This window comes from Oreochromis niloticus, linkage group LG2, assembly GCF_001858045.2.
Source record: "Oreochromis niloticus isolate F11D_XX linkage group LG2, O_niloticus_UMD_NMBU, whole genome shotgun sequence".
In the NCBI taxonomy this organism is placed as follows: domain Eukaryota; kingdom Metazoa; phylum Chordata; class Actinopteri; order Cichliformes; family Cichlidae; genus Oreochromis; species Oreochromis niloticus.
In genome coordinates this window covers 13,299,316-13,314,988 of record NC_031966.2, presented here as the reverse complement: position 1 = coordinate 13,314,988, position 15,673 = coordinate 13,299,316, and the positions used below count along the sequence as shown (strand labels likewise).

Genomic DNA, 15,673 nt, shown 5'->3' with positions numbered 1-15,673 from the left:
GTTTTAATTACAGAGGTGATGTAATTTTCCCCAAAAATGTAAGTCGTGGCAGTATTTAATTCAGATTTTTCATTAAAATGTCTTTTTGCATGAGATGAACTAAATATAGTGGCTTAAATTCTGGTTTAGTTTGACTGAACATGTGTTTAATTGTCTTGAAGTCAGTTAAATAAATGATCATTTGAATCTAGATAAAACTGATGTGAATATATAAACTTCATTTCAGCATACACACACACAAACACACACACACACACACACACACACACACACATCTAAAATACTTTATTTGCGTTTTGAATAGTTTACATTTTTGGTTTGTTTTATCAACCAGCGCTCCTCGTAGTAAACTTTCTTTCTTCGTTTCCAAGGGAACGCCTCTTGATTACGACGCATGCGCGACAAATCTTCAACCTTTTCCGCGAACCTCAAAACACTTGTGCTTCCCCGTGTGGATGTTTCTCAGCTGACATTTGTTCGTCAAATGAGGGCTTGTCAGGTGTTCATACCTGCTGTGGTCGCTCTCGGATTACTTGTCTCTCCTGTGTGTTGCCAAAATGTGAACTCAAGTGAAATTCGGACTCAGTTAAACGGCTCTGCCGCTGATTTCGGGGCATTCAGAAAGCAGTTTCACCGCACGTATGAAGTAAGCAGCGAAGAATTTAGTCGTCGTCATCTCAGTTTTCAGGTATGTAAAGTGAGGGAGGCGTAGAAGAAGTCTTAAGTGCCACACTTAGCAAGTGTGAAGTACTCAGACGGAAAACTGAAAAGAAACTGGGGGAGTACGTCATGTTAGACCACGCCCACTCACGTAGGAGAAGGAAATACGGAAAATAATTTTGGAAAATTTTGTTGAATGTTACATTAAATATATATATATATATACATATATATAAATATAAATATAAAAAGCATACAAATACTGCCATAAACTGAGATTAAGTGAAAATTGTACTACAACATTGGAACAATAGTTAACAGTGGTGTTTAGAGTAACATGAGGGAAGTGAAAACAACATAACATCGCAGCTTAATAGCTGAAGCCATATGAAATAAAAACAGCTGTGCGATTAAGAACATTTTTTTTTTTAATTCTTTCACTTTTACCTGCTTCCTTATTTCCCAACTGGTCGCCACAGTTTTATACTGTGTATATTGATATGATTAGCAACTTATCTTTTATAAGCTGCTTAATATGTTTTGACATCTGTCAGCATGATATGCTTAGAGTTTTTGTTGGCTATTATATTAACAATTGTGTGTTTTCTTAGTCAGAGTTGGATAAGAAAAGTTTTTAGAGGTTTCAAATACATAAATGTAGTTTACTTTCATTACCCTTTCTATCACAGGTATTGAACATCTACATGAACAACTTATTTTAAAGACCAGAGTTTCCTGTTATGTTTTTCTTTCCTTTTTTCCCCCTCCCATTTAATATCATCATACCATTTCATTTGTGTAATTGCAGAGAGCTACAATACGGCACACCTATCTGAACTCATTTTCCACAGAAACACAGTCTGCCAAGTATGGCATCAACCGATTCTCTGACCTTTCACAGGAGGAATTCAGAGGTAGGTTGATATTTTGACATACAGGTATGTTTAGTGAATCCTCTGGACATTTTATTCATTTATATTTCTGTCCTGCCTTTTGTTGAACTAGGCTGAGTCTGCAGAATCGTAGTTTACACTTGTGTTTGTATAAAAAAAGAATGACTTTGAACTGTATCTTTTATCCACAGATCTGTACCTGGGAGCAGTCTATGAGAGAGCTCCTCTCTTCTCTGGACTGAGTGTAAAGGAGCTCCCAGACAAATTTGACTGGAGGGACAAGGCAGCCGTGGCAGCAGTCCAGGACCAACAAGCAGTAAGTTTTACACATGATACTGTAGGTATACTGTACATGTGGGAGCTTAGCTGTAGACGCTTTAGATGCAGAGACATACCAGGACAGATAAAGTCATGCCTTTTCATCATTTATGAATAAAGCAATCAATCAACAAATAGGTACAGAATACCGAATACTTTACAGGCTTCGATAATGAACGCAAGTCTTCACCAATAACACAGTCAAAATTATGATGTAGACACTTGTCAGGTGATTCTTTGCTTTTCACTTTTAAGTAGGTGAAAATTTATGATGCCCTGTGTGAGAGATTTCAGTGCTTCGGTTTTAAGGATGAATATACATTTAACACTTTTTAAACAGTTTTTATTTAAATGTATATAATTTATTATTTTTTCTCCACCAAAGTGAAAAAAGATGTGAAAATTGTAAAATAAAAGCAATTTTCAGTGGTTTTAGTTGATCATAAGTGTCTTGAGGCAACTGTTGTTGTGATTTGACACTATATAAATAAAATTGAATTAAATTTTATCTAAAACATTTAATTGAAAATAACACAGAGATGACAAAACACATCAAATGTTGACATGAGAATGTGTGGCTGGTATTGTAAGTGTAAGAATAACATTTCTTAACAGAAAAAGAATGTAGGGATTTCATCTTATACATCTATGCGAGGGACAACAGAGATTTTGTACTGAAGATCATTGCATGGGCTCAGAGAGGACTGAAAATCATCGTCACTGAACCCAGTTTATCCCTTCATCAACAGATTCAAGTTAAAAATTCTTTTTCATCTAAAGAGAAAGCGTATATAAACAAGACCCAGAAACTCTTTTGCCTTCTCTGGGCACCAAACTCTTTCCCGTGTTCTGAACAATCAAAACTTGAAATTCTTTTTAGTAATCCCGAATGCCCAATCATCCAAGCTGAAGTGTGGTAGCTTTGAAAAACAGAGTATGTAAAAGTATGGGTGTTCATTAATGGACGTGGTATTTGCAACTTGTACATCGACAAATGCAGGATTAATCCCGAGTGATATACCCCCACCACACACACACACACACACACACACACATAGAATATTTAAGAATTTATGCAGATATTTTTTTCATTTGAAAAAGTCTAACATTCTTGTTGTTACATGTCTCAAAGTGAAAATTAAGGTGAGTGGAAAGAGACTTTTTTTTCAGGCTAGTACTTTGGGAACACTCTTCAAATGTGAAGCATTTAATATGAAGTACCAGAGAAGAAAAGGCATATTTGACTCGAAGGCGACCTCGGTAATGGTAGTGGAAGAGCAAAGGAGCAATGACAAACTAAACCTCTGGAGCTGTTGCTCAGGGAGCAGAATGGACCCGGGGGTACAGAAGGGAGAGGGTTAGTGAGACTGAGTTGTTGCTTGTCCCTGCTGAAGATACACTTTTTGCTCTTTTTGTCCTTTATCTCTTTAGTCAGTCAATTTGCCATAGGGGATGATGATATTGCTGTAAAACTGTTGTCCTAAGGGAGAGACATAACTGGTTCAGCTGAACGCCATCATGATCATATATTTTACTTTGCTCTATTCAGGTAAAGTTTCGCACTCCAGGGAGATGCACTAAATGACCACTCTCACCTACCACTCTCCTCTGCTGCAGTTTTACCGGGCAGATTTTTTTTACTCTAGCTCTGCCTGTGGACCTGCTGAGTTTTTATAATACGTAGCTGGTGAGACAGAATATAAACTGCTGTAGGATGCACACAGACCTGATATATCAAACCTCTCACATCTTGTTATTGCTTCTTGATCCATTTTTTTTGCCTTTCTTGATTCCATGTTTGTGTCTTGAGAACATTTGATCACTTTAAAAGCAGCTAGCCCTAATATTTTGTATACTCAGCACATACTTATGTTGAGACCAGGCAATATTGACTGATTTTGCTTTCAGCATTGATTTTAAGCCGTGAAACCATATTGAGCAGCAAAAATTGGATTTTAACAGAGAGCTCAGTTTTTCATTACATTTATGGGAATACATTTATGCCAAGTAAGTGAACTGAGCATGCAATATTAGGATGCCGTTTGGAGAATAATATTGCTCGTGCAAATATTAAGCAAAAAAAAACAAAAAAACCCACAGACGCACACAAGAATTCATCACATGATGAACTACTGTATGTACCAGCAAAAAAGCAACACTTCTTTCAGGAAAGCATTTTTTAATCTATATCAGATATAAAATATGAGAAATTATTTTGTAGTCTGAATACAATAAATGAGTCATAGACATAAAACCTTAAATTAAGACCTTTAACTGAAGCAGATATTCACATTTTTCTGAAGCGTGTGTATACCTGTGGTTTTTCTGTCAGTAGATGGCAGCAGAAAACAATCGGTCACAGTCACATTATCACGTACCACGTAGAGCATTTAGAAACTGAAGATACTTGGTTAAACCGTCTAAAATCTTGTGTCAGTCTTATAACACTGGCAGAGGGCTTTTTAGATGATTATTATAGTAGGATTATATAGACAGATATGCATAGGTAGTTCATTTCCAGAATTAAATAAGAAATACCTCCTTAGGATGGTACAGTGTGAATAGATTCTAGGTCAGGAGCTAGATCTAAATAATGCTTGCGAGATTTTTTTTTCTCTTTTGTCTCATTTCTGTAATTTTACCTTTACAGTGTGGGAGCTGTTGGGCTTTTAGTGTGGTTGGTGCCATACAGTCTGTCCATGCCATAGGAGGCTCACAGCTGGAGCAGCTCAGTGTGCAGCAGGTTGTTGACTGCTCCTACCAAAACGCAGGCTGTAATGGAGGCTCCACAACTCGGGCTCTGAACTGGTTAAAACAGGTATGCTGATAGTCTTACACAACATTAACAGATTTTTAGGTCTCATAAAAGATGCTTCCAGAATCTTAGCTTATAATACCTGAAATGACCAAGGCTGCAATTAACATTTCTGTGTCACTAAGGCAACGGGAGAATTTGAAAATATGGTACTGTCTAAAAGTCTGAGGCCACCTCTCATTTTTCTGTTCTTTGCTTCCAAGGTGCTAAACTTTCTAGTATTTTGTAAGTGTCTTGAACAATAGTTCAACAATAATTTGTTCCCGTTTCTTTAGTTGAATCTATGAAAAATGCCAACGATAACAGTTTTAGAGGCATACAATATATTTTTGCACCAAGGTGATTTATAAATAACATTTAGCCAAAAACCAAAACGGTGAGGAAACTGGACATGTGGAGTAAAAAAGAAGAAATGACAGTCCTAAAAAATCTACAGCAAATGAGCATTATCTGAAAGTCATGTCCTTAAATGGGTAGAAATCCAGCAAAAAGCTGACACAGGACCTGAGAGATGCACCTGCCCTTCAGATGATCCTTCTCCTGTTCACTGAAGCCTCATGAGAAATGTTCTCAGTGGATAGGTGGCTGTCAAGAAGCCATTTTTAAGGAAGGAAGAGATGGAGATGGTGAGAAAAGACTGAAGTATGTCAGCTTAAACAAGAAGTGGACTGAAAATCTGTGGCAACAGGTGGAGTGATGAATCCAGATTTGACATATTTGGTTTGGAGGAAGTGAGGAGAGGTACTGCAGTGATTAGTAAAACATGGTGGAGGCTCTGTCGTGGTTTGGGGCTGCGTTTCAGCCACTGGTGTTGGGGATCTTGTCAAAACACTATCAGTCATTGGACTGGCCTCCAGAGAGCCTCTGTCAAGAGATCACCTTGACAGAGAACATATAGACTATATTCCCATATATCTTTGCATGTTTCAGTAAATTGCTGCACCTGCTTTCCAATTTTCCCAGCAAAATTTAAGGAAATGAGTGGGTGGCTTAAAACTTTTGCACATTACCGTAGAATCACAGGGTTTAAAACTTTAGCATCTATAAAATCTGTGTAACATTGTTTAGACATACACATTAAGAAATATGAAATAAAGCAGACATGCTGTGTACTAATGTTCACTATTTGCTTTGTAGACCAGAGTGAAGTTGGTGACTCAGTCCGAGTATCCCTATAAGGCCAAAACAGAAATCTGCCATTTTTTCTCCCAGTCACACGGCGGTGTTGCCATAAAGAACTTTACAACACATGACTTCAGGTGAGACTTTATTTTTTCTCAAGTTTTCTACAAGTAATAAAAGCTAAATATTAACTTCATAAATTTAAGGAGAATAACATGCAACTTTAATGTGGGTTTCATAAAGTACCAAGGACAGAGAAATGGGCGTGGGATTGGTTCTGTGCAATCACAGTGTTTACTCTGTCAACACAGACATAGATAGCTCACTAGCACAGAGGTTCTTAACTCTGGGTCAGTTCTTTTTGGCCCAAAGGTGAATCTGATTGTCTTTACTTAAAATTGAACAGAACAGGGACTTTGCTTCGTGCATATGTAATGCCTTCCGTTGTTATTGTTATTTTGCTATCTCAGTATAATACTTTCATAGCTAGGCTCTGAATCCACTGTCAGAGCAGATTTAACTGAGCATTCAAGTAACCTAAGATGATGTTTATTTGCCTCTGATTTTTTTTTTTTTAAATTATTTGCTCTACTTTTTTAAAATGTCAGTGCAACTTTTTTAAACAATAGTATACATTTTAATTGTATTTATTAACTGTTGTTTTCTTGATGTTTTTCTGCCAAACATGAATGAATTTGTTAAAAACATGGAGGGCTGCCATGTTTCTTCTAATACTTTTATTACAGTATCAGTATGCAACCATGACCTTGAATGGTACAAACCTCATTTATCATAGACTCCATATATTGGAAAAGAGTCTTGGTAGTGATAATTTACTGTGCTAACACATAGCAAATTATCACAACCACGACTAGTAAGAAACAGGAGTACTGTCTGCCTGGCAATAATTCTGCAAGTAGTAATGTCTGCAACTCTCTTGGTGCAAAGAAAAAGAACTACAAATCACTTGTCAGGGAAATGGGGGGACAAGTGAGCTGAGATTTGCAGTACCATCAACTGGCCTTCATTACCATTGAGGCAGAGTGCCTCATCAACCTGTGCTTTGTAGGACACAGCCATGGGAAGCTGGAGAAAGGAGAGTTAAACTTGAGAATAGATTTGTACTGCTGCTGCAGGACCCTGGATCTCTGTGAGATGGCCTAGATAACCTCTTATCTTCACACAGCAGTTTAAGGACTTAAAGTAGTAATGGAAGTAAAAGACTACAGGGAGAAATAGCGACTAGACCTCAGAGTCTGAATGTGGTTGATTTTGCTTCTTTAACTCAAGAGCAATTCAAAAATATACTGCTTTTCTAAACTAAGTAATCGGGTTGGACACCCAGCTATGAAAAATGTACACATGGACCAAATCCATTTTGGAAATAAATAAAACAATCAGCATTTTTTAATGGGATTTTACCAACATTTTGTTCTTTCTACTTTAATATGGAGGCATTTATCAGAGAAGTTCATAAACTCAGCTGATTATTTCAACTACATGCACACTCCATGAAATGCTTTTTTTAAAAAAAACAAAAAACAAACAGACATTGTTATCTTTTTCACATTCATCTTTTTTAGCGGAGTTGAAATTTGTGTTAACAAGTCAAAAGTAAAATAGTCAGCCACCCCAGCTGCTACCTGACAAAAGTTAAACACATGATGGATGCCATAGCCAGGAGATTCTCACTCCGTATACTGACTACCAAGGTTTGGAATTCACAAAGGTTTGCAGAAACTCGGTGATACTTCATTTCTATATCATAAATATTTCTTGTCTTCTCTAAAGCCTGTCAGACAACCTCGGGCCTCTCAGAGTCGCTGCTGCCAGAATTGTAACAAGAGGTTAGAATTTAAGGTGATATTCTTAAATCAGACACTTTCAAGTTTTGTTGCTGGTTTATAAATCACTTAGAATCAAACTAGGTTAGGCTGCCTTCTGCTAGCGTGCTGCATACAGATGGAAACAACTTCGTTCCTGATAATATATCATGCACGCCAATCTAGCCACTTTCAGATTTAACCCCAAAACTCACTTATTCTCCCTTGTCTGTGATGGATTGGTTTCTGTGTTTTACATTTGTTGTTTTCAGGTCAGCTTCTAATGGCATAACTGCAATGTAGATTTATTCATAGTGGACTGTTATGTTCATATTTTATTTTCTTTGGATGCATTTTATTTCCTTTTGCATACTTACCTGTCATTTCGTGCTCTTATATTTATAGTTTATTGTGGCTCGCTGTTTTTGAATGGCATTTTTGATGCTTCCCTTTGTCCGTGTAAAGCAGTTTAACTTCCCTCTCTGTTTGAAGTGTGCCATGTAAATAAAGCCACTTTACCTTCCTAAACAGAACTTGAAAGTGAAGTGCTGATATTGAGATTTATTGCATATCAACACAATGTTACTTAAAGTCCTGATGTTCTCTCATCCACAATCCACTGATCCAGTCTAAACATTTTCCTTAGACCTGTATGTGTCTTCTGAGGGGTCTCAATGTTAGGTCACAGAGTTTATCAAGCTGCTGGATTGGATGTTTCTGCAGGGTGGAGACTTGGGGAGGTCACACAGACGGCTAATCTCATGGTTAAACCAGATTTTTACTGCTGAAAAACACCATAAAGTTTCAACACAACCTCACCATAAATGGAAACCCAAATGACTTTATTCTGACTTTCTTCGGTATAGATTTGGCACAAACAGGGGCTTCGTGCACCATGTGTAATAAGGCTGGCAGAGTACAGCATGACATAACCCCAGCGGGAATCATCTTGTGGAAGGACAGAGAGTGTTACTGAAGAGGCCAGTATTTGAGCAACAGACTGACGGGAGAAAATGCACCACATTTAGTAAAAAAACAAACAAAACCGATGTACTGATAATTGAAGTTGATTAGTTAAATATTCTTGTACAACATTTAACTGCCTGACTTTACATTATAGTAGTAACGTAATTATAAGAACAAGTTGTGCTGATTTTTTCCCAGTGGTCAAGAGAAGGCAATGATGGGTCAGCTAGTACAATATGGCCCTTTGGTTGCTATTGTGGATGCTGTAAGCTGGCAAGATTACCTGGGAGGCATCATCCAACACCACTGCTCCAGCCAGTGGTCCAACCATGCCATTCTGATTGTCGGCTATGACACTACCGGTAAATACTACCACATGTCTCACATTTAAGTGAAAAGAAGTATTTTGAATAGTTAAAAAAAAAAAATGACTTTATAATTTATTTGAGCTAACACAATTTTTTGTCCTGTTTTGTAATCCACTGTGAAGGTAGTTTAAGCCTGCATTTGATCAGAGTTTTTAGCTTATTTAAAATCCTTAAAAATAAAATTTTTATATCAAGTGAAATATGAGCCAGCAGGAGGAAAAAGTTTTACATGTCAGATCTGAAGACTGAGTAAAAATGAAAATGTTTTCATTTCTCAAGGTCCTAAGAACCAAGGTTCCTTATTTCATCGCAACTCTTTTACAACTCTTGCTTGTGTAGTTGCAAGTAATTTACGAGATTAAAGCAGAGTATGATTTTTTTAAAATTGCCTTATTTACAGTGTATCATTCAGTATTTTGCTATTTCACCTTGTACCCCAATCCCCTGATCTCTTAGCATACAGTGATCAAAGGTTAGCTGAAATTGTAATCATTAACAATTTATGTACTCATGTTGACGTGATATACCAGATGTTCTGTTTATTTCAATGTTTATCTACATCTTTTGTGATCCAGAAAGAAATATTACTGTGAAGTAGAGGCTAAACACTAGTTTGGCTACAGCTGTGTGGTAGCAGCTATCTCATATTTTATTTATGGGCATAGTTTAGACAAAAATACTTTACATTTATTAACATCAATTATTTCAAACACTTCTGTTTTCTAGGTATTACGCAAGCATTTGAGTGATTATGTAACAGTCTAATGTGGGTGCAGCACACATACTAAGCACAAGTAGTGCTTCTTTACCTTGTAAATAATTCAGTCTTAAATGCATGTTGTCTTTCAGGGGATATTCCGTACTGGATTGTGCAGAACTCCTGGGGAACAAGATGGGGAAATGAGGGCTATGTTTATATAAAAATAGGTGGTAACATTTGTGGTGAGTTTGACCTTTGATCTTGACATTTTATGTTTATATGATCTTTCAGCTTAAGATAGGTGCACTGAAGTGTCCAGAATCTCCTCGGGGAATAACAGTATTTCTCTATTTTTGTTCTTTTTGCAGGCATTGCAGATTCAGTGGCAGCTGTTTTTCTTTGACAACAATGCCTGTATGAGTCATTGTGTGTGTGTGTGTGTGTGTGTGTGTGTTTGTGAGTGAATATCTGTGTGATTACCAGTGCCAAAATTCAAATCATTCATCTGTTTGCTTTCGAGTACCACTTTAAATGTTTTTATTGAGATGTAAGCACCACTAAAACCAAATAAATTACTTCATACTGTTGGCAAGTGTTGAATTTTAATAGAACAATAAAACACATCACTGCAAAAATACAATAACATGAATTGTTCCATCATATAAAACACATCTTATTAAATACATACAGATATATGTCATAGGTTATATGAGTCATAAATTTGGCTATAAAGATATTTCATTAATCAGTGCATAAATACTTGACAAAATTAATTTAAAACTTTACAAAAACAACAACAACATTATGTACAATTTTATGGTTCATATTTATTCAGTGCAAATGGTTTTGTTTTAGACGTTGATGTGTTTGGTTCATTGGTTCATCATTTGCTGTACACCTTTATGCACCCAAGACACATCTGAGTAGTCTGAAATGGCTCCCTCTATGACACCATCCCTGTGCTGAGATGAAAGATGATCCATTTTTGTAAAAACTCATCATCGCCACCAGCGTTGTCCTTGCACTCACAGTTTGATCACTGCTCTCACTGATCTGTTTGCTTTCAGGTCAATCTCAGCCAATTTACATAATTTTATTGAGGAAACATCTGAGCACCTCTTATCAAGGAGCCATCTGCAGTACTTTGTGGCTCACAGTCAAGATTAAAGTAAAATAGTCTTAATTTGGCTGTTTAAATATTTGATTTATTATCTGTCAGACATTGCGTCATAAGCCTGCAGCATAATTTATCTTGATTTTCTCTTGTTTGCTAAACATTAATATGTACAAACGTAGTTACTTTGTTACGTTTACTGTTTTTGTGCATTTATGTGTGATGCCATGTAAAGACATCACGCCTTCAAATCAACCCGTCTGCGTTATTCTTCACTCCAACATCCAATTCACCTAATGTCAAATTAAAATACCACATGACCTCGAATTTCATCTCACCTAGATTTTAAATCCTTCTTAATAATATATAGTTTTTGATAAAACTGGCTATATGTTGAACTGTCTCCATTCATGAAAACACATACACTTCATATTTCAGAGTTCTTTAAAGGTACACTGACAAGATGCCATGCATTGTTTCTCATAAACATCAACAAAATGCATTTCTTTGACCTGCTTTTCACCTCTTATTGAACTGTAAATAATCCGCTGCTGGGAGATCTGTTTAAGTGAAAAAGCCTGGACAGACGAGTGAGATGCACTCTAATCCGAGTCGTCACTGCTGCAGTAGGAGCTGTCGCAGCACTCAGCCGTGTACAAAAAAGTGTGAATGTTGGGATTCAGCTTGGGTACCCAGTGGCGAGGCACCAGGAATGTTGCCAGGTTGAAAAGATCCACAAAAACTTTGTATCGGTCACTAATTAAAAAGATCAAATATAGAATCATTGTTTAGTATGTATCTGTTCTGAATTGTGACTTCTGAGAAGCAAAAAGTAAACTGCTGTTCACATTTTATTTTACTCTACTGTTGTTTCTTTGAACTTTAAATATATTGTCACTGTGCATTACAGAAGGAACTGCTACATGACAAGTTAATTAAGATAAGCAGAGTAGCACTGTGCTGTCTTTATCTAAATTAACTCTGAAGTGTTTCGGATACTTGCTGTGTGAAACTAAATGTCTAATCATAACATTATTTTACACCATACAATACCTGACAGTTGATCTAAGATACTGGTAGCCAGACGACCCCCCTGTGCCAGCTTTGCTGCCAATCATCCGGTGAACCATGCACACATGATTGTCTACAAAAAAGTAGGGAAAAAAACACCCAGGAATAGCCATTGTTATTTTGTCCATTGGCAATAGGTTGTATTGATCAACGGGCATGGAGGATGTTATAAGATTCTTCTGCCTCTTGGGTTCAAATCTAACTTTAAAGTTTAGTAACTTTGTAGGCTTCTTTGTTAGTCCAGTTCTGCCCTTGGGCAAAAAATAAAAACAACACACTGTAGAAAAAAATACACTTTCCTTTCCCCTCAAACTTTCTTACTCTGTTTACACGTAGCAAGCAATGCTGATGCCTCGGTACTTACATCTCCATTTCGTCATGAGGGTGTCGATATCCATGAGGGATGTGAGCAGCTGGAAGGGAACCTGGAACCTTGGCTCTTCCCTTCAAGGTAAAAAAAAAAAGATTTTAGGTTTCACAGATTATAATGTAAAAAAAAAAATCTGTTTTCTCTTCATATCAGCTATAACATGAGCGCAACTATCACCTGTTCACTACCACCAGTAAGTTACCGTATTAAATTTTGCATCTGTTATCACCTTCCACTAACTTCAGTTACCTCTGTTGACTTTTGCATAGCCTCAGTAAGTCTCAAGTGACAATGTGTCCTTACCGCAACGATTTGAAAGAAAAAAAAAAAAGCCGGTTACCACACCTTTTAATAAAGCTTACATTTTCAGGCAGGTTTCACAAAGGGGCTTGTGATATGGAAAATTTATGTGGGAAGAACAAATGAGTACCCTTGCCTCAGGGACTAGCACTGAGGCGTTCTTGTGCAAGACTTTCCACTGAAGCTGTTTGCAGCCTCCAGGTGTTAACAATGTAAAACTATGAATAGGAAGCAAATATAACATACAGTGTCACCACTAGACCATTAAAGGTGAGGAAACCTTCTAAAACGAACTAAACATACCTGTAGAAGTATATCATCAGAGCACCTTGCAGAGCCTTGTAAGAGAGTCTCCTCTCACCTTGTTAACGAAAGGGAAAATTTTTATTTTCAAGGTAACAAGAAATGTTGGTGTTTACATCCTTTTGTAAACTAGAGTTTCACTTTTAAAGTCCACACCTTGCACAACATAAGCTTCACTTTGTGTCAAACAGAGGCTGTAAATAAACATGATAAAGCCTCGGTGATTATGGCATCTGATTAAACACTTACCCTTGCTGACAAGGTGATCGTGGCGCTTTTCATCAAACAGAGATGTGAAAAGCTCCCTCTGTTTGACCATCTCTGCCATCAGTTCCTCTTTCTCTTCAGAATCAGGCATTTTCTTTAAAAGAAAATATGGGGGGGAAAAACAGCAGTCTCTGTCAGTCATCGGTGTACTCCAGGGACAGCAAAAAAAAAAAAAAAAAGTTTGTTCTGAAAGCTGGAGCCATCTCTTACCTCAATTTTCTCCTTCTCCTGATTTAACCCATCAAATATATTGATTTCCAGCCTTTGCCAGAAATTGAAGCCATCCACCTCCAATCCAGGAGTTCTCTCCAGCCACTCCTGAAAGAACAGCCCAGGGTTTTTTCTCACATGTATACTCTAGCACAGGGGTGAGCAATTAATTTTGCCAAGGGGTCACATGAGAAATCGGGACTGTTGTAGAGGGCTACACCAAGGAGCTTATAGAGAGACAAAATTAATATTGAGCAGAAATGAGTTCAGTTTATTGGTGTGGTCCTTTAATTCTTTGAGTTTTAATTACTTACTAACTAAATCAAAAATGGTAGCCCTTCCACATGTAAGTGGCTGTAAAACATACCTCAACTAACTTTAAAAGTGTTGGTTCCTGCTCAGTGGAGAGCAGCATCTCACTGTCATGACCTTTAAAGTTGTCCCTGTAATGGCGTCTGTTGTATGGAACCCTCAGGTTGTCTGGAACTCCAATTTTGTTCTCCAAGAGCCGAAACTGGAGGCTTTGGAAGCCAGAGGCCGGAGACAGGTATTCCCTGTATACACACATAAGCATACATGTACACAGTTAAGCCAGAGTGCAACGTTGTGGAGGAGTGCGTGTTATATTGCTTTTTGGAGCTGAAGTAAACGTTATGTATGAGTTTACCTAAAGTCAAAAAAGTCCAAGGCTGTCATTGTTTCCAAAACTGCAAACTGGTCAACCAACAGTCTGAAGATCATCACAACCCTGTGGATGCGAGTGTTGACTTTGAGCATATTACGTTCATCTCGGACCTTCAGAGGAATAGCAAATGTTAGGGGAGTTATTGTTGATCATATTTAAGCTTGTAGGACAGGAAACAGTCTAATTAAATAACTAGTTCTTTTTGTATTTTCAACAATATTTTTTACAAGTATAACATATAATGTATATTTCTACCTAAGCAAGATGTTAAATTACAACTGCTGTTCTGCTATTAGTCTGGAAATAGCTAGGCTGATCACAAACTTTAGTATGACTAGTGAATCTAATTTTTTAAACAGAGGCACTGAGTGATTGTGACGGTGTTCTCCACAGATGGTTTTGTTTAAAATGCATTTAAATTCTCCATCTTTTTGACTTCATTTTTCTTATCAGCACTCAGTCTTTAACATTTACAGTGTGCATTTAAAAATAGTAGCAGCAGCGCAAGATACATGTCATTTTTCTGTATTTTAATTATGAATTATCAATTTACAATTGCATAACCTTCTGATACCACAGAAATATAACTTACATGACCGCTGATGAAGATATCTCGCACAGAGTCCAGTTCAAACAAAATCTGTTTGAACCACAGTTCATAGGCTAAAATAATAAAAAATAGACGTTTAAGCATCATTAATATATATATATAAGTATTTTATTTTGAGGTAAGGACAAAGGTCAGTAAGCAGTCAAGGCTTTTACATTTTTTCAATCTGCGTCTCTTTCTATTCACAGGTGGGGAAAGAAAGAAATGAAGGAAAAAAAGGTTGAACTTCTATTAGTGTGCAGCGGCTTCTCACACTAAGGAGACAAGTGGATGCATATAACACAAAACCTCCATATCCTTCACTATAGGGGTGAAAGAGTCTCTCTTTAATTTAAAATTGATTTTCCTTTTAATTTGCCACCTGTCTCTAACTGTCTGCAAACAAAGTGAATGATTTACAATCAAATCAACATTTAAGTACAGTTTATGACTGGATCCAATTTTGCTTTCTTGAGAAAATGAGAAAAAAATAATTTCAAACAAAATGAAGCTCAACTTACCTTGATGGGTGACAATGAAGAGGTGCTCATCATGGATCTTATTGGCTTTTAGTTCGCTTTGGAGAACCTGAGCCGTGAGTATTTTGTCGAGCTGAGGGTTGGAAAGAGAGAAATCAATTGATATAAAAACTTTGATTGAACAACAAATGCAAATTTCAGTACAAAGATAGATTTGTACCTGGAGGTAGTCTCCATAGATAATTCCTCCTCTACTGGCTTTGTTGACCCCTGCCTGGGAGTCATCCTCATCTTCTTCAGTTTTCGGAGGTTTATTTTTATATAACCTGCAGTACAAAGAGAACACCTCTGGTTACTCGTTTTCCCACCAACAGGATTAGAAATGTAGGTAACATGTTTCTATTTAATGTATGTGAAAAAAGGGGGATAAAAATCCAAGAGTGTGATTAAAAATATGAACGCACAAATGCTTCTTCTCAAAGTACGGACATCCACTCATGACTTATTCAAATCGGTGGCAGCAAAGATGTATCCTTGTTCATCGACTAATATTTACTAAAAGAGTTTTCAACACAATCTGAGTTTTTAAAGACTTATCTTGTCCAATCAGTCACAAGTAT

General features: G+C 37.0%; 2 protein-coding genes across 2 annotated transcripts; one reads left to right on the top strand and one right to left on the bottom strand.

The window, feature by feature from the left end:
- The first annotated feature begins 300 nt into the window (after positions 1-300).
- ctso (cathepsin O) lies at positions 301-11,266 on the top strand. Its single transcript, XM_003443448.5, has 8 exons — positions 301-688; positions 1,469-1,574; positions 1,745-1,869; positions 4,522-4,689; positions 5,824-5,945; positions 8,796-8,959; positions 9,815-9,907; positions 10,034-11,266. The coding sequence occupies exons 1-8, from the start codon at positions 395-397 to the stop codon at positions 10,066-10,068; spliced, it is 1,107 nt and encodes a 368-aa protein (XP_003443496.2). The 5' UTR covers positions 301-394; the 3' UTR covers positions 10,069-11,266.
- tdo2a (tryptophan 2,3-dioxygenase a) lies at positions 10,870-15,552 on the bottom strand. Its single transcript, XM_003443449.5, has 12 exons — positions 15,518-15,552; positions 15,274-15,379; positions 15,096-15,186; positions 14,578-14,648; positions 13,968-14,095; positions 13,668-13,854; positions 13,301-13,408; positions 13,073-13,184; positions 12,824-12,881; positions 12,215-12,294; positions 11,833-11,923; positions 10,870-11,535 (listed from the first exon to the last, which is right to left on the bottom strand). The coding sequence occupies exons 1-12, from the start codon at positions 15,550-15,552 to the stop codon at positions 11,382-11,384; spliced, it is 1,221 nt and encodes a 406-aa protein (XP_003443497.1). The 3' UTR covers positions 10,870-11,381.
- Between the last annotated feature and the right edge of the window lie 121 nt (positions 15,553-15,673).

Excerpts from the sequence above, each read along its gene's own strand:
- tdo2a (XM_003443449.5), bottom strand. The coding sequence starts at position 15,552 with ATGAGTGGATGTCCGTACTTTGAGAAGAAGCATTT. Across the intron at positions 13,855-13,967 it reads TTGGACTTTTTTGACTTTAG|GGAATACCTGTCTCCGGCCT; the intron begins GTAAACTCATAC and ends GTGTGTATACAG. Across the intron at positions 12,882-13,072 it reads CGATCACCTTGTCAGCAAGG|GTGAGAGGAGACTCTCTTAC; the intron begins GTAAGTGTTTAA and ends TTCGTTAACAAG.
- ctso (XM_003443448.5), top strand. The coding sequence starts at position 395 with ATGCGCGACAAATCTTCAACCTTTTCCGCGAACCTCAAAACACTTGTG. Across the intron at positions 689-1,468 it reads GTCGTCATCTCAGTTTTCAG|AGAGCTACAATACGGCACAC; the intron begins GTATGTAAAGTG and ends GTGTAATTGCAG. Across the intron at positions 1,870-4,521 it reads CAGTCCAGGACCAACAAGCA|TGTGGGAGCTGTTGGGCTTT; the intron begins GTAAGTTTTACA and ends TTACCTTTACAG.